General features: G+C 49.6%; 1 protein-coding gene across 2 annotated transcripts in view; it reads right to left on the minus strand.

Annotated features, from left to right (window-relative positions):
* The window catches only part of HTR4 (5-hydroxytryptamine receptor 4), a 54,666-nt gene that overhangs the window by 7,262 nt on the left and 22,930 nt on the right, over positions 1-24,474 (minus strand). The window contains exons 5-7 of one of the 2 annotated variants that reach the window (XR_009488331.1): positions 22,065-22,218; positions 20,348-21,240; positions 1,239-1,417 (exon numbers count right to left, since the gene is read on the minus strand). Coding sequence is in view for 1 of the 2 variants with exons in the window: in XM_059859765.1 (XP_059715748.1) it covers positions 20,348-21,240; positions 22,065-22,218 (1,047 nt within the window). In the remaining variant the exon portion in view is untranslated. The remainder of the gene's footprint in view (positions 1-1,238; positions 1,418-20,347; positions 21,241-22,064; positions 22,219-24,474) is intronic. The other variant, XM_059859765.1, reaches the window with a different exon arrangement.

A 24,474-nucleotide genomic window follows, 5' to 3' on the forward strand; every position in this document is an offset into this window, starting at 1 on the left:
CTGGATGCTGGCTCCCAGCATGGCCAGGGCACTGAATGTGCAGGTGTTTCCCTCCAACATCCCTTGGAACTCCAGCACTTCAAACAAGGATCGGGAATTTAAAAATGTGCTCCCAACGAGTCACAGACTGGATGTCAGAGACAAGCAGAGACATTTTGCACCTCACACTGAACAGACTCCAACGAGACAGCCACGAAGAGAGAACAGAGCTGGGACTGATGGACCAGGTCAGACAGGGACACTGTGGGACACAATCCACCCGGGAGACCTCGGGAATGCCAAAGGCTCTGCCAGAGATGGAGCCAGGGAGAGAGCCCTGACACCTGGGCAGCTCAGCACCATGGACAGGGACTGGGATATCCAGGGATCCAGAGAGACAGGGACTGGGGTATCCAGGGATCCTGATGGACAGGGACTGGGATATCCAGGGATCCTGATGGACAGGGACTGGGATATCCAGGGATCCTGATGGACAGGGACTGGGATATCAAGGGATCCAGAGAGACAGGGACTGGGATATCCAGGGATCCTGATGGACAGGGACTGTGACATCCAGGGATCCTGATGGACAGGGACTGGGATATCAAGGGATCCAGAGAGACAGGGACTGGGATATCCAGGGATCCTGATGGACAGGGACTGGGACATCCAGGGATCCTGATGGACAGAGACTGGGATATCCAGGGATCCTGATGAACAGGGACTGGGACATCCAGGGATCCTGATGGACAGAGACTGGGATATCCAGGGATCCTGATGAACAGGGACTGGGATATCCAGGGATCCTGATGGACAGGGACTGGGATATCCAGGGATCCTGATGAACAGGGACTGGGACATCCAGGGATCCTGATGGACAGAGACTGGGATATCCAGGGATCCTGATGGACAGGGACTGGGACATCCAGGGATCCTGATGGACAGGGACTGGGATATCCAGGGATCTTGATGGACAGGGACTGGAATATCCAGGGTTCCATCTGGACAAGGACTGGGACACCCAAGGATCCTGATGGACAGGGACTGGGATATCCAGGGATCGAGAGAGACAGGGACTGAGACACCCAAGGATCCTGATGGACAGGGACTGGGATATCCAGGGTTCCCAATGGACAAGGACTGGGACACCCAAGGATCCATCTGGACAAGGACTGGGATATCCAGGGTTCCTGATGGACAGGGACTGGGATATCCAGGGTTCCCAATGGACAAGGACTGGGACACCCAAGGATCCAAACCTTCCTCCGTGTTCTGCGGCCATCCCAGAGTGGAGCAAGAGCAGCAAGAGCAGGCGGTGCTGATTGTTAGAGGTTCATTAAGCTAAAGAGGAGTCATTAAGGTGTCCCAGGATGTCGTGTGGCACAAAGTGTCTGTCTGAAGCCTCTGGCAGTGAGTTCAACACTTCCAGCTGTTTACCCTGTGGGGAAAGAGGACTGCTAGGACAGGAGGGAAGAGCATCCCTGGCACAGGGAGTGCCAGCTCATGGATTGCTCAGGTACCAGCACATGGTTCCTAAAATATTCCCAACATCTCCAGGAGTCTGTTAAGGGTGTCCTCTGCTGCCAGGCCTTTGTGTTCTGTGGGGTTCTCCATACCCTGCAGCCTTTCCCTTCAAATATAAGTTCAGAGCCCCCTGCCAGTGGTAGGGCATTGATTTAGTGCTGGATAAAAGCTGGGATTTTACAGCCCTGCTTTTGTTCTCACAAAAAGTTTTTGTTCTCTCTCTTTCCCTGTGCCTTCACTGATCTCTCTCTGAAAACACACCTCATTTCTCAGCTCTTGGTACCTGTGGGGAGCAAGTTTCAGAGAAATTCTCATCTGCACTTGAAATTCAGCTGCTTCCCCTGCAGGAACACACCTGGTGTGCCTCAGCTCCCACCCCGTGGATTTGCCAGGGATTTGCCCTACAATGCCAGGAGGAAGCAGCAATGGAACCCTCCCTGTGTGGGCTAAAGGCTCCAAGAGAAAGCAGCCAGGTAGGTGTGAGAAACAAATACATCTGAGGGAGCTAGAATTTGTGTGCAGGGAAAAAACCATTAAAGGGGTTAAATGCATTAAGTAAATTATTTACAGCAAATTAATTGTGCTGTTTTCCTGCCCTGATGGGCTCCTTGATGGGATTTGTGCTCAAAGAGAATCCCAGGCTGTCCCTCCCCCAGATCCCAAGCACCCCCCAATAAATTAATTATAAAACAATAAATGCCAAGAATGGGAAGGCCCTGCCCCTCCAGGGCCCTGCTGCAAGCCCTCCCCATGGCCCTGGAATTGTGCTGATGGCCACTTTGGGGACAGTGGTGCTGCCAGCCCCAGGGAATGACAGCTGGGCTCAGCTCTGGGCACCAGGGGAGCTCTGGGGCTCTGCAGGACCAGGAGCTCCAGCTTGCTCTGGGAGTTTGGCAAATCCCAGGGAGAAGGCTCCAAGGGGAGGCAGTGGCTGCACTGCTCCCACTTCCACTCCCTGCAGAGCTGTCCCCCGCACCAACCTGGACATTTGTTAGGAAAGCAAAGCCCAGAAATGGCTGGGGTTTGGTTTCCCCAGCTGGAATGAAAACCAGACACCATTTCCCGGAGGTCCTGCTCAGTCCTCACCCCTGGGACCAGCCCTGAGCTCTCAGGGACAGGAACTGTGAGCGTTTGGATCACACTGGTCATAAATAAAATTGTGAAGAGAGGGAAAAGCCAGGCTGGCCCAGCCACAGCTGAACCCTGCTGGCTGAGGGATTTGTGGCTGCACTCCTGCCTTTCCCACCTTCCCAAACCCTCCAGGGTGTGCAGCTGCCTTTGCTCTCTGTTCAATAATCCCTTCCCACTTTACAGCTGCTTTCTTTATTAATTGCTTCCCTTTTGGACTGGCAGGAGGTGGTTCCTGCTGTCCTGACAGTCCCTGGACACTCAGGGGAGGTTCTGCACCTGGCCTTTGTGCAGGGAGGGACCTGAGCTGCCAGCTCTGGGCCTTTGCCACTAAACCCATTCTCCCTCTGCTCAAAAAAAAGGAGAAACAATAGGCAGAGATGAGATTTTAGTCCAGAAATAGGGATGGAGGGGGGATTTTTGGTGTGGGGTACCTCAGGTCTCACTGGGTGCACAAATGGCTCAGGAAGTTCAGACACGAGCTACCAAAAAGGTGCTAAAGCCCAACTTTGGCTGGGTTCACAAATCCCTTTGTAATTGTTGTATTATAAATGCAAAATAGTTACTGAGAGACCCCCAGAGAATGCAAGAACAGAAGAGAAAATCCAGGCATCAAATTCACTGAGTTCTGAGCTGTTCACTTCATTTGCTTTTCTCATTCTCCAAACTTTTCCACTTTCAGATATTTTCCCCTTTTCTGATCTGGAGAAAGTCTTCAACTCCTCGTGAGATAAAACAAAGAAGAAAGAAGCAGAAAAGAGCAGACTGCAGTTGATGTTCAATGCCTTTGCTGCTTTTATCAGGGGACTGATCTCCCCACTGTGATATTGCAATTTTGGGAGTGAACATGCCCTGCCTGTGTCTTCATTTCCTCCTTTTCCAGAGGCTGAAGCCCAGCTCCAAATGAAACAATTCCAAACACTTTTCTTCCTTCATCTACAACCAGAAACTCCCCCAGGAGCAGCCACCATCCCACCTGGAACAGATCTCCAAGGAAAAGGCAAGTAGGTGATGATGGCTCCCACCTATCACAAACCTTTTGTTATTTGCAGGAGCACCCAGGAAAGATTTGCTGGGACCAGAGGCAAACAAGATGAAATGATGTAAAATGGCATAAGCTGGGAGGATTTGCATTTGGCTTGAGCAGAATCCTGTTCTCAATAATGTATTTTTACACCATTTTTCTCCTCAACCACCTAAAATAGTGGAAGGTAGAAGAGGTTTTGAGGTAAAAGTTGGCTGGAGCCACATTTTAAATGGAACTGAGCTTCCAAACTGAATGAAGGATTGAAACTTTTCCAAGATTTGACAACTGTGTTGCTCCACTATTTATCTTGCCCTGCATTTTCCTTTCTCTCCCAAAGTGATTTTGCTCTGGAATATTTGCAGCACCACTGCTGGAGCTTCACCCTCCAGATCCACTGCTCAAAGCTCTGCTGCTCCCAGAGGGACTTGCAAGAGCAAGAACAAATAATTGATCTGCAGTGGGACTGTGGTGAACAATCACTTGGCAGAGGTTATTTCAATGAACACATCCCTGCAATCAGCCTTGCACCATCTGCTCAGCTCCAGAATTACAAATTCTCAATTAGAAAACAACAGAATTCATAAACCACTCTAGAAGAGAGGAGAAGAGAGCAGCTTCAGAAGATTTTTGTGCTTTATCCCAGCCTGGGCTGGCTCTGCTCTGCCCCATTCCTGTGTCAGGAATGGGTGGAAAAGAGGTTTTTTTTTTTTTTGTTTTTTTTTTTTTAAATCTGTGTTTTATGGCAGCCACAAAGCCCCAGGAACCAACCCCTGGAAGTGCAGGATGGGTCTGGGGGGGCACCAGGAATTCCCCAGGCTGGAAGCACCAGGAAAAGTCCCAGAGATGGAGCTGCAGTGGGTCAGGAACAAAATCTGAGCCTGTTCTCCAGGACATCAGCAAGGTCCCCTCCTGCTGTCTGCCTGGAAAGGAACTTCTGGTATTTTTGGAAAACAGAGAACTGGGAAAAGTGTGACACAAAACCCAAGAATCTCTGGAATCCCCTATTTTAATCTGTGATATTTTTGCACTTTGAAAGAGCAAAACCCTCAAATCTGAACTCCACCAAATGTCAGAATGAACTGGGAACAAAATGCATTATTCCATTTCCATCTTCTGCTGAAAAAATGAATCCACAGAGGCCAAATGAAATGGAATTTCACAAAGCATTTGCTTTTAATGCAGCTGCATACGAAACTTCCACAAATGAGAGCAGAATTATCCCTCTCTCAGCATTCCCAGGTTCACAGACTCCAGAAAATTAAAAACTTCCCAGTAACTCTGTAACCTCTGGGCTGAATTTATCCTGCTCCCATCCCTGCAGTGAAGTTCTGCACTTGGCCATCAGCATAAATCCATTAGAGCAGGGTAAGAATAAACTGAATTATCCCATTGCAGCCCAATGTGAAAACCCAGATCTTGGGAAAACGTTGGAATTGCTGAATTATTTACATGGCTCTGACAGCAATGTTGATTTTGGAGTCCTTTGTAGTCAAATCTAACCACAAATCTCTCTCTGTCTCATGACAAGTGTTTATTTTCCCACTCCTGAGCAGTTAAGCTGAATCTCTTAATTATCTTTAAATCAAATAATGCTGTTCCGACCTTGGGAGCTGAACTCAGCCCTCGTCATTCTTTGCTAAATATCAGGCAGAGGTTTTATAAAACATCTGTCTCCAGCCCACACCTCCCAGCTTTCAGTGCAGTTTGTAGGATTTCTGCAGAAATCCAGATTTAAAATCAGCAGTTCTCAAGTAAGTCAGTACTTATTTCTCTTGAATAACAGAAACATTAAAAAAAAAAAAAAAATAAAATGGAGATTTTTTTTTTCTCTCTGACAAGTCTCAGGAGACAAAGAGAGCATCTCCCAACACGTTTGTGTCTCTCCTTTTTTTCCCCATTGTTCCATGATTTCTCTTTTTTCTGGCAAACCAAGACTAAACCCCCTCCAGTCCCTTTATTTTTGTGTTTGCAGGAGCTGTGGATCCTTTTCAAGGAGAATGTTTAGAAGTGCAGGCAAATAATAACCTGAAATAGGATCTTGAAATGAAATCTCCCAACCCTTCAGCATCTGCTTTCCTTTTGGTTTTCTCCTGCTAAATTTCACCCAAATTTTGTTTCCCTGGGACTGCAGGTGCTCATTTCCATCTTCCTTTTTTATCCTCTTTATTCCAGGCTCTGTTAATGAATTTCTCTGTGATCCTTTCCAATCCCCCTCAGCACAATTGCTGAATTTGATCATTTTCCCCTTTTCCCACTCTCCTTCTGCTTTCAGCTGCTCCACCTGGATCATGTTTGTAATTTTCCCTATTTTCCACTGCAGGATGTTTTGCTCAACTTCAGCTGGAACCCCTGGAATTTGGGTATAATGAGGAGGAATTGGTGATGGAAAGCAAGGGAACCACGAGGTGGGGATGGCCCAGAGCTGCTGAGCTCTCCTCCTACAGATCTGTGCCACTTTAATGCTGCAGGGGTTGATGTTTCCACAACAGAAGCAGCGATTTGGGCACCAAAGGACAGAAATGAAGGAAATTTCAGAATCAACGAGGAGCTAGCTCCTTGTTTGCAGTGAGTGAAATGCATTTGCTCATTAGAAACCAGGGTAAACAAGTAAACAAATGAGAGAGGCCACGTGGGGATGTGGGGAAGAGGAGCCCTTTCCCCTTTTTCTCCCATGAACTCCCTATTTCCATTTCTCTCTCCTTAATGTTAAGCTTGGCACTCCATTACAGGCACTAATTAGCTGCAGATTTTGGCCTCCAGTTGGTTTTTGCACCATAATTAATGCAAGAGCCATAAGAGCCCCAAATGTGATAATGAGGAGAGCTCTTGGAAGTGCTCAGCCACAGCAGAGGCACAGAGCAGCTCACAGCCACCCCCAGATGGGAGCTGCTGGCTTTAAGTGCTTCAATTAATGAAACACAAGCAGGATCAATTAATAATATTCAAATGGAAGATAAAGATTTGTTTGCTTGTTTTTTTTTTTTAGTGGAGGTTTCACCACTGGCATAATTAAATCTTTTATCTGCTGGGGGAAAAGCCTACATTTGTTAAAGTTGTGGAGTGAAACAGTGGCAAAACCTGGAGCTGTTCAGTGGAGTTTGTCAGGTTTCAAATGTGCCACAGTGGGAGAATCCCAGAATTTCAGGCTGGAAAAGCCCTCCCAGCCCATCCAGTCCCAGCTGTGCCCTGTCCCCACCCTGTCCCCAGCCCAGAGCTCTGAGTGCCACCTCCAGGGATGGGGATCCAAAGCTCCCTTTCAGTATTTACCAGCCCTCTCCCTCTGGGAATTGATGGCTTTTCCCACTGAAATACCCAGTGGAAAATGGAATTACAGCTCGTTGAAGTCTGGCAAACAATTCCCCCCCCTTCCCTGCTCTGTGTGTGAACAGCAGAGCTTTTTTTAGGTGTCAAAAGCAGATTTTCTGCCCAGCATCATGAGTTTGATAACAAAAGGCTGGCATGTGCACATTGTTCCTGTCACTCCTTTGGGCTCCTTTCTCAGGAGCAAATGCCACCAACTCCCTCAGAGCAGCTGGGCCTCCCTCCCACCCTCCAGGCTGAGGGGAGAGTTCTGCTCCCCAGGGAATGGCTCACCCAGCCCTCCCTGCCTTCTGTCCTGCCAAATCCACAGTTTTGTGTCCTGGGGACTTCTGCACAGCCCCAAGGTGGTGCTGGGAAGCTGTGCTTGCCTTAAGGTGTTTCATTTAAGGGCTGAAAACTGTATTTTCTTCTAATGGAGTAATGACATAAAAATTAAATAACAAAATACCAGTTAAATAAGAGTCAATTAAAACCTGTTAAATTTAATAAGAAAAAAAAACAATTTAAAATTAATAGTAAATAACCTTGTGATGCCTTTAATATCTCAGTGAGGACCTGTTGTAGGTTAAGCTCAGTAAATCTTATGTATCAATCTCATCACAAGTTTAATTTAAGTTTATTTGGCTGCCTTTCCCCAGGTCTCCATCCTGCTGAGGGAGCAAACACCAGGTTCCACTGTCTTGTGTTCAGTGTGAGTTTCTTCTCCCTCTCCTTCTGTATCCAGATTTTCCAATTAATAATTCTGGGCTGTGATTAAAGTAGCACATTCCTGGCTTTGGACTTTCTCCCTTACAACCCACTGGGTGTGAACCTGTACAGCTTCATCCCTGAGACTGTGAACAATATTAATTAATTGTGAGCTCTGCTCCCCCTCCTCATCCTCTGTGAGCCTTTTATCAGGATTAAATGTCACACCACAGATGGGGACATTGGCAGTGGGTGCTGAATTTGAATAAAATCTCCAGATTCTCCCTGCACAGCCTTGGTTTTGAGTGCAGGCTGGGATTTCAGGCTCCCTGTGCTCACAGAGAACTCCCAGCCTCCCTCCCTGGGCAGTTTCAGGCTGTGCAGGTTCCCAGCCAAGGAGCACAGCTTGCCTGGGGCTGTGTTCCTTCCCCTGTTCTCAGGAAGGATGATGCTCCCCTGGCTCATCCCCTTCCCTGCCAAGAGCTCTCTCCCAGCAGGGTCAGATCCTCTGCAGGAGGGGGACAGGAGCTGCTGCTTCATCTTCCTGTGATTCAGAGGCTGCTGAGTCCCCAATTTCTGCCACCCTGTCCCCAGCCCTCCTGTGCTGCTGCTGTTATCCCACCTCAGCCTTCCAGGAGTCCTGGGATTTTATTCCAATTAATCCTCTGAGGATCTGTGCAGGTGGTGCCAGGCCCTGCTCCCTCTGGGATTTCAGGGACCCTCTGAACCTCTCTGGAACAAAGCCCTGAGGAAAACCTTTCCTAAAGAGCAGAGCCTCAAATCTCCTGAAGGTGCCCAAAAGAAAAATCTCCAGCTCAACATTTGAATGTGCCCTGTCCAGGGCAAGGAGGGGCAGAAATCTCAATATAAGGCACAGCTTATTTTGTGGGGAGGATGAGGGGAACCCAAAAAACAAGGGACCATAAACAAGGAGATATTTATTTATTCTCTGATGGGTTTGGGGTTTTCTTTTACTCAGAGTAAAACCAGCTCTCAGCAGCTCCTCTGGAGATCAGTCCTTAGAGAAATTCCCTGTAGAATGGGACATGACATGAAGAGTGCCACTGATCAATGAATTGATTTTGAGCACAGGAGGAGGCAACCAAGGCCATCAAAACCCTTTATTTCCATATCCCTGCTGCTTACACAAAGCTATTTCTGATATTTTGTGCTTTCTTCTGGTCCTTCTGCAGATCTGAGTGTCTTTCAGAGCCACCTGTGAGACCCCACCTGTCCATTTCCTGTTCCACATCAAATTTGCTGTGCAGAGCAAACCAATAATTTCAAACTCCTGAAGGTTGTGCCATCCCTTGGTTGCCCCTGGGCCTGTCTATTTTCTGCTCCAGAAGAGATGACACAGTCCATAAATCTCTGCCCTAGTCCCTGCTTTGGTAAATAAAATCTGCTCAGATTTATGTCTGCTCCTTCCTGAGGAAAAGCAAAGCAGTGATCCGTGTGGCAAATGGAACAGAAAATTGCTTTTCACCCATCGAGTTTCCAGTGTAACTGACTAAAGTTTGGGCTCTCCTACAGCAATAACTGGTCTCACAAAATGAACCCAATTTTGTAGCACAGGTCTTTGTGCCATGTAAAGGCAACAAAAGATGTGCATGCCCAATAATTTAGCAAGTGGTTTTAAACTGAGAGTAGGTTTAGGTTGGATATTGGGGGGAATTCCTTGTGAGGGTGGGCAGGCCCTGGCACAGGTGCCCAGAGCAGCTGGGGCTGCCCCTGGATCCCTGGCAGTGCCAAGGGCAGGCTGGACAGGGCTGGGAGCACCTGGGACAGTGGAAGGGGTTCTGGGGTTGGAACTGGATGAGGTTTAAGGTCCCTTTCAACCCAAACCACTCTGGGATTCTCTAAGGAATGAGGATCGTGCTGCTGCCTCAGAGAGGAAGGGAAGGAAATTTGTGTTTATTTTGGCAGAGCTTTAGCTGTGCTAAGGAGCCTCCAGAAATCCAGCCTTTCACTGCTCCAGCTGCCCAGGGATCCCTGTGTTTGGCCAGGAGAATGGGGCTGGTCCAGGGCTAAACCCAACCCCTTGGAATCAAGTTGGCTTCTGAAAAACAATTTATAAACCCAACATCCCACCCCTTTGCTGAGCCAGTTCTGAATTGCTCCCTTTCATCCTCTCCAGCTGTAATTCACGTTGCTTAATTAATCTTAATTAAGTGTTGTGGGCATCTCTGGAGCTCAGTTCTCTCTTTATTTAATTACACTAACACACCATATAATGGGCTCTGTTTGATGGGATGTTTTGCACAAGAGTTTAATCCAGAAGCTGAAAGAATTAATTAGTTCTTAGAATATCTCCAGAGGGTTGGCCAAGTAATCTGTGGGTTTGTCACAAATGCCTGGACTCTTCTGTGACCAGAACCCTCCCTGATACTGCACACCTTGAGCCACAAAACCATTTCCCCTTGCTGGGGCTCTCAGATCCCTGTGGGAACTTCTGGAGCAGGAATCAGAGAAACAGGGAGATCTGGGATTGGTCAGGAGTTTCCAGCTGGTTCCTGCTCCAAAAGCTTTACCCCTGTGCCCTGGCCCCTCTCTGCCCACCCACGGCCTGAGGCAGCCCCCAGAAGGGATCAGCTGCCATGGAATGGCAATTCCAGCAGGGAATGATGCCCCTGTTTGCCAGGGCTTGGTGGGAATTCCCTTCCCCAGCACCTCCTGGGACCTTGGCACACCCACGCTGATTTCTTTGCACAGCAAGGGCTGGAGCTGCTGGGCCTCCTCCTCTTCTCTGCCAAAAAGATCCTGGGATGGCAAAACACAGAGCACTGCAGGGCAACTCCTGGGGCAAGGACAAAGGGCAGCAAAGGCAGGGACTGTCCTGTGACCCCAGGGCTCCTGATGCTCCTGCTCTGCTCGACAGCTCCACTTGTGATGATTTTGTCACAGATCTTCTCTCCAGCTGGGATTCCTTCAGGAACACAACTGCAGGGCAGCCCAGGAGTTCCACAACAACCCTCCAAGGCTGGGCTGCTTAGCATGAGCACGTTGAGCACCAAACTCACTGCAGAAGAACGATTCTTCCCAAAAACAGACAAGCAGAGCCTGACTGGTTTGCTCCCAACATTTCCATGGACTTTCTGCTTCTTCTTGGCCCAAGCAGGGAGGTGTGGATGCATCAGCCATCTCTGCAGGGGTCTGTGGGTCAGGAGAGCGTGGTGATTGCCAGAGACTCAAGTTCTGAGGGCCAACTTCCATCCATTCTTCAGGAACTGGCTCCATCCCAGTGGAGGGAGATTCCAGGGGGGCCAGGCCCTCCCGAGCACGGCAGCTGGCAGTCCAGTGCTTATGGCAGAACCATTCCAAGAGCTATGACAATGACACTGTTGATAGCTCTGGAAATGGCGCTGCCATCGGCACCACGCGAGGCTCCGTCCCCCCCTGCTGCTCCTCGTGCTCCTCAGGGGGAAGGAACGAGGATGGAGGAGCAGCTTCGACTCAAATCCCTGAAATCTTGAGGAAAAGCTCCCAGTGAGGGTGGCTGGAGAAGCCTTGAGAGGTGCTGGCTGCAGTCTGCTGCTGGAATGTGCCCTTGGGACACAGAGCACACACACACACACACACAGACACACACACACACACACTCGTGCCTGTTTCCCCTTTTACCCTGGGGTTAACTGGAAAAAAAGGGAAAGCCTCCCTCTCTTTCCTCATTCCCCCATGGCAGTTTCTTCTCCTTCCCTTTGGATCCACGCCAGAGCTGCTGCCCAGCCCTGGAGTTCCTTGTGCTGAGAAGAGCACATGGAGCTGGCAGGGCACCCACTGCAGCTGCCCAGCAAAGTGCCACAAATCCAGCTCAGTTCATCCTGGGGATGCTCACAGGGAAGCACTGCTCATCCTTACTGCCCTTCCAGGCTGGGGATTTCCATTGCTTCTGTTCCTCAAAACAGAAGGATTGCTGCTTTGGAAAGCTGGGCAGCCCCTGGTTTCTGCTGCTGAAACCTCTTTCACATCCCTTGTACAGCCAGAACTGCCAGCAGGGATCATCCTTACCACACCAAGGGGTTGTTGATGTAGGAAAAAAGACCAAAGGGAGCTTTTCCTTCTTCTTCCAGGCACATCCTGCAGCCTCCAAGGATGGTTGTGGGGAAAGGTTCGAGTTACAAGTTGAAAGCACTTTTTCTGGTGCCTGAGGTGTTTCAGTGAGCTGTGCTCCTACAGCAGGTACTGACAACTTCTCTCTCAGTGCCTCTAAGCCTCAAAAAACCCCAGCATGATCTCCAATAACTTTTGTGCAGCCTCACTGAGGATCTCATCAATAACAGCTGTGACAAAATCAACTGGGGGACATAAACAAGGACAAAGAGAGGAGCAGAAGAATAAGAAGCAGTTTTCTCACCACAGTTCTGTCTTCAGACCAGGGAAAATTGGCCCAGAGCATGGAAGGGGCTGCCCAGGGCACCTTTTTCCAGTGTATTTTGATTTTTTTGTCCTTGCTCCTTGTTGCTTCCTGAATCTGAATAATTTTGCTGCTGTCCTGACCTTGAGGGAGGTATTTGTCACTTTGACCAGGGAAAATCCTACCAGACCAGATGGGAAAGGTTTTGTAACTACTTTGCATAGATATGATGGAAAATCAAGATTTTCCTCTCTGTGCTCAGCAGAACCAGGGGAGAGGTGTTATGCCCAAAGGTCACAGGGTTTGGCAGCAGCTCAGATTGGATTGTTCCAGGCAGAGGCAACAACTCCCCTGGAGAGCAGAGAGAGCAGCACACCCAGCAGAGCACACCTGCAGCCTCTCTCCAGTGCAGTTTTTTGGGAAAACTGCAGCCAAGATGGATCACAACAAAGGGGTGGACACGGGGATGCTTCCAGAGGGGTGAGAGCAGACAGAAACACTCACAGAGGACATTTCACAGACAGCTGGCACAAAGGACTGAGGAAATAACAGCTGGGTACAGCTGCCATGGAGACCTTTGAGTGAAGCCTTAGATCCCAAAATGTGAGGAATCCTGAGGTGTCCCAGGCCAGGTAGAGGGAGGGTGGAAGGTGCCCATGGCAGGGGGTGGAAGAGGTGAGCCCTAAGGTCCCTTCCAAGCCATTCCACGAGTCTGTGTGTCCTGCAGGCCTGGGAGGGATGGTGGCAGCTCTCCCTCAGTGCTGGGGGTTCTGCAGAGCAGCTCCAGGGAGCAGATTGCAGCCTGAGCTCAGCTCTGCCTCCCTGTGTGCCCAACCCTCCCTGGGGAAACTTCCAGATGGAGGGAACAGAAACTGCCCTGAACTCTGCTGGTGTAAAGGAACTGCAGAAATCTGCTGCCTCGCTGAAATCTGTGTGCCTAATGAGGAATAAACAAAAGCACTGAGGGGAGAAGGAGAGGAAGCCCCTGCCTGCCCCAAATCTGTTGGGATATTGCAGGTTCAGAGGGAGCTGTGCAGTGTGCCCAGGATTTGGAGCTGCAGGTGCCTGGGGGTGTGGCACTGAAGGGAAAGGGGCATTCCCTGGGTCCTGTCAGTCCCTGTGACTTGTCAGCCCAGGTCCCACACAGGGAGGCTGTCACTGTGATGACCACCAGGATTTTCTCAGTCTTGGGTGAGCCCTGCTCCTTTCCCCTGCCCTCCTTCCAAAACCATTTTGAGGAGGAAGCCAATTCCACACTTATTCCACTCTTCTGGAGCTGCACGTGGGAAGTGCCTGGCCCTGGATCATTCCCATGGTGGCAGGAGCCCAGCTGGAACCTCAGAGGGAAGGGGAAGCCTCTGAGCTGTCAGGTTTAACCAACTTAAAACAGGTCTTGGACTCTGCCAGGGATCCAGGGCCTCCCCACCCTCACAAGGAAGAATTTTTCCTGATATCCAAACCCACTCTCTGTATCCTGCTTCTCTCTGTGTGCTGCCCACTGAGGGACCCTGCAGTGCTGCAGCCTGGTCCTGGGAGGGAGAACAACTATCCCAAAGGGGAAAATCCCTCTTATCCACATTACCCTGCAGCAGGAGCCCACTCCCCATGCCCTGCCAGACACCCCTGTTCCCCTGGGGCTGCTGCCTCCACCCCACAAGTGTTAAGCCATAAATCAAGGAGGGTTTACAGTGGGTTGCAATAAACAGTGAACAGACAGAGCTGCAGTAATAAAAGAAGGGACTTACAGAGCATGGTCATGGCTAGACAGGAGCTGGTCTGCTGCAGAAGAGCAGGAGGAGCTTGGAGACAGAGGAACAGCCACTTTTAGTGCAGGAAGGAGCAAAGACAGACACAGTGAGGGAGTTAAAGGGGAAAAAGGAAAAAAACACAGCGCTGGTTAATTGGGAAACAGCCCCACATCAAACACTGAGCAGTCAATGCCATCAGAGCTACCTCCCCAAACCTCCCACTGGAAGGAGCCTGACTTCAGAACCATCTGAGCCATCAGCTGGACTCCTTTTCTCCTGGGGGCAGAACCTTTCCCAAAATCCCCCCTGACCCTGCCTGGCCCAGCCCCAGCCCTCCCCTGGCTGCTGTCCCTGTCCCAGGAGCAGAGATCAGTGCCTGGCTCTCCTCACTCCCACAGAGGCTGAACAGAGCTGTGCCCAGGGAGGGATTTGCAGGGATGTCCGGGGGCTGCAGGAGCTGCATCCCTGCCTGGGAGGTGGGTGGGACACTCCTGCAGGATAAAACATCCCCCCTCCAGCTCTTTGAAGTTCTCCTGGCAGCACTTGTGGCAGTGCCACTCCTAATTGCTTCCCTGCCTGCAGAGCAGTTGCTTTGTGCAGTTCTTGTCTCAAAAGCTGGCTCCAAGTGTTATGAAGTGCTTTCAGGGCTAATAAACACCAGCTCAGTGCTGGGAAAGCCTGTCACAAAAGCAGCCCAGGGCATGAATCTCCCTGAATGCATTAATGTGCCTTTAATATATCAGTGGGAAGTGGGACTGCTCCTGTGCACTGACAGATCAATCTGTGATAAAGTTACTCATAGATAACATTAATGTGAGACATGACCAGTTTCTTGATTTTTTTCTTGAGTTTGCCTGTTTGGCCCTGCTCTGTTTCGTGCAGCTTTGCAAAGGGATAAATCCATATTTTTTCCTTCAATTCTTAAATAAATCTCCACAATATATCGCTGTGCATTGCACTTAAAGTGTTGTTTATGTGTTTTTCCAGAAGTGGCTCCACTTCAGTGGTGGAAAAAGCACTGCCAGGACCAGAGCTTGGACAACACAGAGGTTAAAGGAGTTGTTAGACTTCATTTTGAGAGAAAAGGATTTCAGAGCAGGAAAAGGCTCCTGTGTGGATGTCACATCTTTGGGCTGTGACATCACATCAGGGCGAAGGATAAAAAAATGGAAGGGTACCCAGGGAGGGTTGGAGTGCCCATCCCTGGAGGTGCCCAAGGAATTCCTGGAGGTGGCACTCGGTGCTCTGGGCTGGGGATGGGGCACAGCTGGGACTCCATCCTGGAGGGCTTTTCCAGCCTCGGGGTTTCCTCGATAACACAAACACTTCAGCGATAAAGCAAAAAGCTCTTTAGTGCCACGTGCCCTTCCCGAAGTGCTTTGATGGCTCAGTGGGATGACACAAATTAACAGGCTCATTAGCAACCCTTCTGCCACATCTTCAGGAACATCTCCGAAGGGCTGTCAGTGACAGTGGCAGACACAATCCACACTCGGGGACGTGACTGACTTTGAAACCACTGCCAGGGAAGGCTGAATGAAGCAAGACGGGAATTCTGGCTGCTCTGAGGGGAAACAGCAGCAGAGGGAGGGAGGAATTCCAGAGGAACCGTGCAATGCTCCTGTTCCCAGCCCAGGACTGCCAGAGCAAGGAAAGGGCACACAGCCAAGCCTATCCCAAGGATTGCTGTGCAAAACTCATTTCAGACTGGGCCTGGAATGTGGCTGTGCCTTCCAATCCAATTTAAGGGCAGCCCAGCAGAAGGGCTGGGTAGGAGCCCCTGGGGAGTTCCCAAAGTGCCTCCTAAATCTGATTAGCTGCTTTTCCAAATGCTCTTTTCTGGGTGCCTGGAATGGTCTGTCACAGCCACAGAACAGAAATATCAATGCAGAAATGAGGACTGGAAATCATCAGCTCCTGCAGGACCAGCCTCAATCAGCTGGATTGAATAGGGATGGAATATTTGCAGAGCAGGATGTCATTCCCACATTCCCATAGCAAAAGTGCAGCTTCACTGGTGGCAAACCCAAAGCAAGGCTGGCTCTGGACCAACTCCCAGGCCAGGTCACCCACTCAGGATGCACTGAGCAGCAGATGGTGGCAAGGATCACCTTTGCTATGCCAAATAAATCAACCCAAACCCTCAAATGCCAATTTCCTGCTTTGAAATGGAAGGCTGAAGGTAGAAAGATGCTCAGAGCTGCCCAAGGGCTGGGCTCACAGGCGGGTGAGCACCACAGGCAATGGGAGGGATCCCAAAAATGGCAAACTGTGAAAAAACAGTAACATCACAACAGATGTGCTGAGAGTCCTTGACACCTTCCTGGAAATAACAAATTTCTGGCCAAAACATCTTGGGAATAACAAGGTTTTCTCTCCCACAGACGTTCCAAAAGCCTTAAAAGCAATTTTAACACAGCAACAGGGAGCTTTTCCACATTGTGACTTTACAATGGGGTGCTGCATACAATGCTTAAATAAATTCTCTAGCAATCAGAAAGGAAGAGAATTATTGACAAGAAGAACAAAGAAGTGAACCTAAAATTAAAATGCACTCACACAATTAGCTCTGAGTTGTAGATACTGCTGCCCCGAGGAAGAACAGAACATGACAATAATTGCTGAGGTTTTCATAGAATTTCTAACCCTAAGGCATGTACAGCTCTTTGCACATGCTGATTTGCATTGTCTGAAAACACTTTGCTGATAAACCAAATTAATCTCTGGAGAGGAGAGAACCAACCCAACACATTCAAAGGTCAGTTGAAACAGAAGGAGAGTAGGTGGAGAGCAAAGTTCTATCCATAATAGAGTTTATTCAGGCACCAAAATTAGTTTTAAATCCTGTTTTGGACCTCTGGAATGAGTGGAGAGTCTGGCAAAGGACTGGGAGCTGGATTCAATAGGTGCTGCACTGTGAGGGATGGCTGTGGTTTATCTAAATGCAGTTGGAATGTGGAGAACATGGGGCTGGGGGCTCTGCCTGGCCATGGATCCCTAATTCCAGCTGCAAGGCAGACCCTGCCCCACCACAACACCCTCACTGCCCAAAGCACAAATCATGCCACTAAAGCAGACAAAGATGAGTCACATCTGAGTCCTTTCAAAGCTCCAGGTGCCCTGCAGAGCCTCAGCTCCCCCACCAGACACAAACTGATGCAGAACTTCTGATCCTCAATCTTGTATTGGGCCAAAGGACAAAAAGGGGTTTAGCTGCACTGTAATCTCTTTTTCCAACATCCAAGCTTATTGAAAGAGATTATCTTTCAAAAATGGAAGGAAACTGTGCTATTGTAAAACTCTAATCCCCTCTCTCCTTTGTAGGAAACAAGACAAATATCTTGATTTCACTCAGCACAATTACAAGAAGCTTTTCTCTTATCAGAAGCTCTCTGCTCCCTCTGGGGAGGCATTTTTGGAGCTGGGACAGGGCTTCAGCAGTTCCTGCTCTTTGGGGAGCAGGGCTTGGGGGAAGGAGGCTCCTCTGACACAGGGTGGTAACTTGGGCTTTGTGGAGCACCCACACTCCTGCACCTGAGGGTTCCTCTGCTCCTGGACCCCACAGCAAATCCCAAATCTCCCCTGACTCAGCCCAGATGTGTCTGAGGGACCTCTGATGGTCACAGCACCCTGTGCCCTGACAGCCCCTGGCACAGGGAATGGCACTGTGCAGGCTGGCACTGATGCCAAGCTGGAAAACCACACCAGGGAAGATGGAACAGAAGTTTGGTGGTAAATATTGGCAAAGCTTCATTAAAAAATTAAGAAAGCTCCTTCAAGAAATGACAAAACTCTTTTTTTAGTTGTTTCTGAGTCTAACCATCCCCCATATTTTTAGAGAATCTCTTTCCAGGTTGGCAGCTAATGAAATTTAGGTGAAAATCAAATTACCTCTTGACTGTTTAACAATATTAGCATTTCCAGGCAGCAATCAGATCCCCTCAGCTTGGGCTTGGTCTGGAGCCACTTCTGCTGGCACAGGGAGCTGATCCCTGAACTGAAACCTCTGGAGTGGAAAACACATCTTGAGCAACCTCTGGCTGCCCTGCCCTGGGCAAAACAAATGAAATATCACTGAACTCACCATTTTTAAATGCTCATCATTTGCTGTGTCTCTCAAGCTTTTGCTCAGGAATTTCCAATAAAAGAATTTAGTGGGAATGTGCTTTATCAGCACCTTGGCAAGGGGGGAAACTTCCCTGGTGGTGCCATGAATAAAGGGACTGCTGGAGAAGGGGCAACACAGACCCCAAAGCTCTGCAGGTGCCACCAGCACAAAAACTCCACACTTGCCTCCAAAATCCCTCCAAAAATGCCCAGTGCAAATCCAGTGTGAAACAGGGAGTCTGGGGAACAGAGGAGAGGGCAGAGCAAGCCCAAAACATCCACCTGGTATCCATGAACTTGTCCTGAAGGAGACAGAACCTCTCAGAGCTCTGGCTCATCTTGCAGGATCATTAAAATTCCCCAAAATTTCATCCCTTTCCAACCCCCAGCACTGACTGTGCTGCTCTGCCTTGGGAAGCTCCGTGGTCTCTTCACCTGCCTGAGTGCTCAGGGAAGGATAAAGAACAGGAGGAGGAGGAACAGGAGGAGATATTTTACCTGTCAGTCCAGATCCTGAGAGACCTGCTGGGTGCACCAAGAACAGCTCTGAGGGACAACCCCCGTGTTTCCTGAGCTGAGCCACAGCTGCAGCCCATGAAATCCCACCCTCAATGAAATCCCACCCTCCCAGGTGGGGTGGGATCACTGCTCCACCCCCAGCACCACCTGTGCTGTGGGGGAACCCTGGCTGAGAGCCACACATCACAGACCATTCAAAAAACATCACAGACCATTCAAAAACCATCACAAACCATTCAAACACCATCACAGACCATTCAAAAACCATCACAGACCATTCAAAAACCATCACAAACCATTCAAAAACCATCACAAACCATTCAAACACCCACACAAGCCATCCTATGCTTCCAGGATTCTGTGATCACTCATCCTTTTGCTCCACAGCAGCTCTGACCACTTTCCTACCACCAGGGATTTATTTTTATTCCACTGGATCCATGGAGCTGTTAAACCTCTAAAAACTGGAGCCTGAGCTGCTGCACTCCTGTTCCAGTGGCAGCAGGGAGCACTGGGGCTCACTGCAGTTCCACCCCCCCAAGGTGCTAATTTCTGCTTTTTCCCACTTTGTTTCCCTTGGCTCATTCAAGAGAAAAATCAGGAAGTGTTTTCCCTTGGAGAAATTCAATTGACAGTTGGAGAAGACCTCTCAGTGGTGGAAAAGGAGTGGTAAATAAACCTCTCACCAGAGCTTCCCCTGAAGAGAGCAAGGCAGGGCTCTGAGCACTTCTGAGAGCAAATGGGAACACAGCAGAGTGACCTCCCTGACCCAGATGTCCCAGAGTTTGTCTGCTCTGATCATTGCTCAAATACATTTCACCCAGAGTCCTCTTCTTTGCTATGGCAAAATTTCACAACTTGTTTTATCCAGGAATCCCAGTAATGCTGACCTGGCTCCCCATCCACTTGTGCTGTACAAGAGTTCAGTGATTCCTGGAGGCAGGAGTTTGTTGGTTTGTGTTGAATAAATATCTACTCGTGACAGAAGAAATGCAAACACTCTGTTTCAAGGGGAGCACAGCATTTTTCAGATGATTTTGGCTTTTTCAGTCTGGTGTTGCACAGAGCCCTGAACACCCAGAAATCCCCATCTATTTCCAGCTCAGTGTTGTGCTAACTTTTGTCATAGCTGAGTTCAGCACAAGGTCTGTCCCTCTTGCCACTGCTCTCCCTGCCAGGGGACAAAAAGCAGCTGTAAAATCCCGCTGCCACAACCTCCCCATTTGCAGAAATTTTTGGTCCCTTTCCTAAAGAAGATGCAGCAGGCAACATCCACAGGGTCGAGCTGTTCCCTTCAGACCAAATGATGCCAAAATTCACACACAGCTTCTGCATTCTCCCAGCTCTTTCTGGGCACCTCTCTGGAGGAACTGCCCATACCTGTTCCTTACAAACCCAGGCTGTCTGAGCACCTCAGGATTGCTTTTGTCCCATCCCTTTCCAAGCACTGATACCACCAAGATACTGCAAAATGAAAGCAATCCTGTAGAAACTCCTCTTGCTGGTGGCTGCAGGCTCTGGGCAGCCCTGGGCTGATGCCTTCAGTTGGAGCTTTCCTATTTCCCAGACTCTGCCTTGGTGAATAACTCTGAGCTCCCTGTAAAGTGTCAGCAAGGTCTCCTCCCAGCTCAGTCCCACAGAACAATCCTTGTCCAGCCCCAGAACCAAGGACACCGCTGCAGCTTCAGCCCAAAGAGTGCAAACAGCAGGGAATGGAGGAGAGCAACCTGGGAGGGTGGGACTGCATCCCCTGGAGCTGGGCTTGGACACTGAACCCCAGCATGGAAATGGAGCCAAACTTATCAAAGTGGGAGAACTCGTGGCCAGGAGTCCATCTGGGGTGGAGCCAGGGCCGGGCTCTGGCACTGCCCAAGGATTTGAAGGCCTTTTCATAAATCCCTGCTTTATTCCTTTAACACAGCCCATCCTCAGCAGGCACCGGGGCAGACTCACCTCAGCACGTGCGTGGAGCCGTTGATGGTGGTGGTGGAGCAGGGCACGGTCTGGCCCAGGATGGAAGGCCTTCGGTAGCGCTCGTCGCCGCAGCACAGGATGATGAGGAAGGCACGTCTGAAAGCCTTGTTGAGGAAGGCGTAGAGGAAAGGGTTCAAGCCCGAGTTGATGTAGCCCAGCCACAGGAAGGCCGTCCACAGCTTGCCGGGCACCGTGTAGTTAATGAAGGGATCCACGATGTTGGTGACAAAGAAGGGGGCCCAGCAGAGGCAGAAGCAGCCCATGATGATGCACAGGGTCTTGGCGGCTTTGGTCTCCGTTTTCATGCGGTGGCTGCTGTGCTGGTCAGGGGGGCCCTGCCGTGGCTCCTGAGGGCCCTGCCGTGGTTCCTGAGGGCCCTGCCGTGGCTCCTGGTGGTGCCGTGGCTCCTGAGGGCCCTGCCGTGGTTTCTGGTGGTGCCGTGGCTCCTGAAGGCCCTGCCATGGCTCCTGGTGGTGCCGTGGCTCCTGAGGGCCCTGCCGTGGCTCCTGAAGGCCCTGCCATGGCTCCTGAGGGCCCTGCCATGGCTCCTGAAGGCCCTGCCATGGCTCCTGGTGGTGCCGTGGCTCCTGGTGGTGCTGCCATGGTTCCTGAGGGCCCTGCCCTGGCTCCTGAGGGCCCTGCCGTGGCTCCTGGGGGCCCTGGCGGGGCTCGGCCGGGTTCCCCGCGCGCTGCAGCAGGCGGATCTGCCGCGCGTGCGCCCGCGCCGTCACGTAGATGCGGTGGTAGGCCAGCACCATCAGCAGGAAGGGGATGTAGAAGGCCACCACGGAGCAGGTGATGGCGTAGGGCTTGTTCACCATGAAGATGCAGTAGGTGGAGTTGGAGGCCTTGTTGAACTGCCTTTGCTGGATCTGGGGTGCGGAGGGGAGGGTGAGGCAAGGAAGGAGGGAAGAAGTGGGAGTCAGAGAATGGGTTGGGCTGGGAGGTGTCAACTCTGTGCTCATCATCTCAGTGCTATCAATCAATTTATGAAGCTTTCTCTATGGCCTCGGGTCAAATGTAGTGCTCTCTTGGGAGTCAGAGTCTGTCAAAACAGAAAGTCTAAAATTCTCAGCGTCCAGGACTCCAACAGGGAGGGACCTTAAAAATCCTCTTGTGTTACTCCCTGTCATGGGCAGGGACACCTTCCACTAGACCAGGTTGCTCCAAGCCCCATCCAGCCATCCCTGGACACATCCACAACCTCCCTGGGCAACCTGTGCCAGGGCCTCACCACTTCCCAGGGAAGGATTTTTTCCCTAATATCCCATCCAACCCTGCCCTCTGCAGTGGGCAGCCACTCCCTTGTCCTGGCACTACAAGCTCTTGCTTTTTCTACCAAGAGAATAATCCTGCCTCGTATTTAAGTGGGAGCTGCAAAGGCCAAGGGGACCAAGGACTCCTGAGGAGTTGTCAGGGGCCAGCTGGGCTTGGCCTCCTTTCCAAAGACTCCTCACTGAACTCAGAGTGAATGTGGCTAAAATCCACTGCCAGGCCACCCCTGTCCCTGTGTCAGTCCTTCCAGGACAGAGCCACCTCAACCCCCTCTCAAAGACCCCTCCAGAAATTCAGCAGCCCCTCTGCACTGGCAACAAGAAGTTTCTCCTTCTTTTTCCCTTTCCCTGAAACTTGCTTTTTAGAGAAGAACCAGCACCCACCCAGCACACTGGATGGGTGTCCCTGCTTGGCTACTCACCAGATCAATGATGCCAATGCTATTCCAGCCCTGCATGATGGGGAGGAAGGAGATGAAGGTGGGGATCACCCAGCAGCCCCCCAGCATCAGCGCGATGCGCAGCGGGGTCATCTTGTTCCTGTACACCAGGGGCTGGCAGCAGATGGCATAGTACCTGCAGGGCAAAAATGGGTCACAAAGAAGGTTCTTGGTGCAGAAAAGCCAATTCTTTATTCCCATAACTCATTTTTCTGTAGTTTTCACAGACTTTGTGCTCGACCCCAACTGGCTGGCAGTTTTCCTGCCACTCAGTTCATTGGTTAGGAGGTCTTTGTGTGTACCTGTTCACACTTTTTCTGTTCACAGGTGTTTATGTATTTCCTTTGTGGATTCTCATGGGACAGATCTTTTGTTATTAAAGGTGCAAACTGGTTTTCTTCAAAAGACAAACTTGTTGTGTTAACTGGCTTTCATTTTCGAGATTCTTTCACATGGAACTTAGCTAGCTGCTTAGCTCTACTTAGGAAATTACCAGGCCTAAGCCCTGATTTGATAAAGCTTTTCTCTTAGAAGATTCCTACCTGTATGCAACACAAAACCAGGACAGAAACAGTCAGAAGAGACTTCCAAGCCTTCTAAAAATTAAATTCTAAAGCCCTTTCTCCAGCTGCCTTTCAAACCAGAGGGAAAACAGGAGTCTGTATCCTGCTTCCATGGGGCCTCTCACACAGAACTTGGGACATTTCCCCATGTGGCTGGCAAAGAAAAGCCACAGTTTTCTGCTTTCCAAGGAGAATGAGGCACAGGTAAATGCTGTGGGTTGTCTGAGGTGGCAGGGCAAGGGAGAAATCCCATATTCAGCCCTGCTCTCCCTCTGCACCGAGGATGTCCCCACCCTCCAAGGAATATCCCTTCCTTTCTGGCAGCCTTAACTGAATTTCCTGCACTGGGCATTTATTTTGACAAGGCTGCAAAAGCTGTTAGCACAAATTAACAAAGTCTCCCAAAGCTGTGAAACTGGCAGTGAAATGAGGTGTGTTCTTCCATTTCCCAGGATTTCACCTCTTTTCCAGCTGGGCTTTAACCTTCCCAAGGACAGGACAAAGGTGTCTTTGCACCATCAAGGGGATGTGCCCTGAACTCTCCTCCCTCCTCCCGATCCATTCCAAATATCCCAAGCACAACAGGTCCCTGATTCTAAAACAGCTATGACCTAAAAATGTCTTCTCAAAGAAATATGAAATCAAACTGTCTTTTTGTTTGACCCCTGTGCCACTCCCTGCAGGTGGATCTCTCCATCAGGAAGGGGTAGCAAACCTAAAACTGGAAATCTCTGGCTCTGAAATTATTATTTATTCCTAAGAAGAGCGGATCAGCAAATATCCAGTTGCAGACTTTCACTGGTCCTGACCTGACAATCAGTCTCAGGTTCCCAATAAAATATTTTTTGCTCTTTCAATTTTTGGATTTCAGCACCCTCTGTAAAAAAATTTTGTGAGGGCAGCAGAACCATGAATTAGAGGAATTAAATTAGCAAACACACGTGTGTGTATTAAAGAGCTGCTCTTCGAGCTGTGCATTTATTTAATCAAGATTTGAGTGGGAACCAAGAGCTTTGTCCTAAACAGGCACAAAAATACAAGAATTTCCATTTTTTCCTAAGGCTTTTTTTTTTTTTAGAGTCATGTGGAGTCAACGGAATTGCTTTATTTTGATAAAATCAGATGATATATTCCACACAGAGGCTTGAAATAATATCAAAGTGTCAAAAGAAAACATTTCTTAAAAGTCTCTTTGAAACAAGATTCAAAATGTCACAGGGGAAAAACGCTGAAACAGGCATTCAACTCCTGCAATTTGATAATTCCTCTGTTCTCCTCTGGTTTCCTGTGTGCATGAAAAGTCAGCCTGATCCTCTGGAAAGCTGCACTTCCAAAAAATAGGAATTGCCAGGAGCTGATCTTTTAGAGCTGTGGATGAAATGTTCCTCTGGTGGAGCTCCAGCTCCCCTGGGGCTGATCCCTATCCAGGAAATGACCTTGGAATTCCATCAGGAATTCTGGGCAGGTTTACTGGGACAGAGGGAGCTTCAGAGCTGCTCCTCTGACTCTGAACACAAAGGATCTATATTAAAAAATTAATTTAAACTATTTCATTGTTTCTGATCTCGAAGCCACCTGCAGGAAGTGCTGGACATCAAAGCCAAGGCATGAGAGACTCCATTTCTTTGCAGAAAGGGCAAAAGAAGAAATGCAATAAATGAAAGGATAAAACCAGCCAAGCCAGCAGCTAGCCTTTGACAGGTTGGATAAGCAAACAGGAAGAGAAAACCACTGTACACTGATAATTAACTGCAGCAGGAAAACAATTCTTGCCAGCAGTTTGAGTGATCCCATTTCTCTGCTCCTCTCTCTGCTGCAGCTGAAAGAAT

This window comes from Haemorhous mexicanus, chromosome 15, assembly GCF_027477595.1.
Source record: "Haemorhous mexicanus isolate bHaeMex1 chromosome 15, bHaeMex1.pri, whole genome shotgun sequence".
In the NCBI taxonomy this organism is placed as follows: domain Eukaryota; kingdom Metazoa; phylum Chordata; class Aves; order Passeriformes; family Fringillidae; genus Haemorhous; species Haemorhous mexicanus.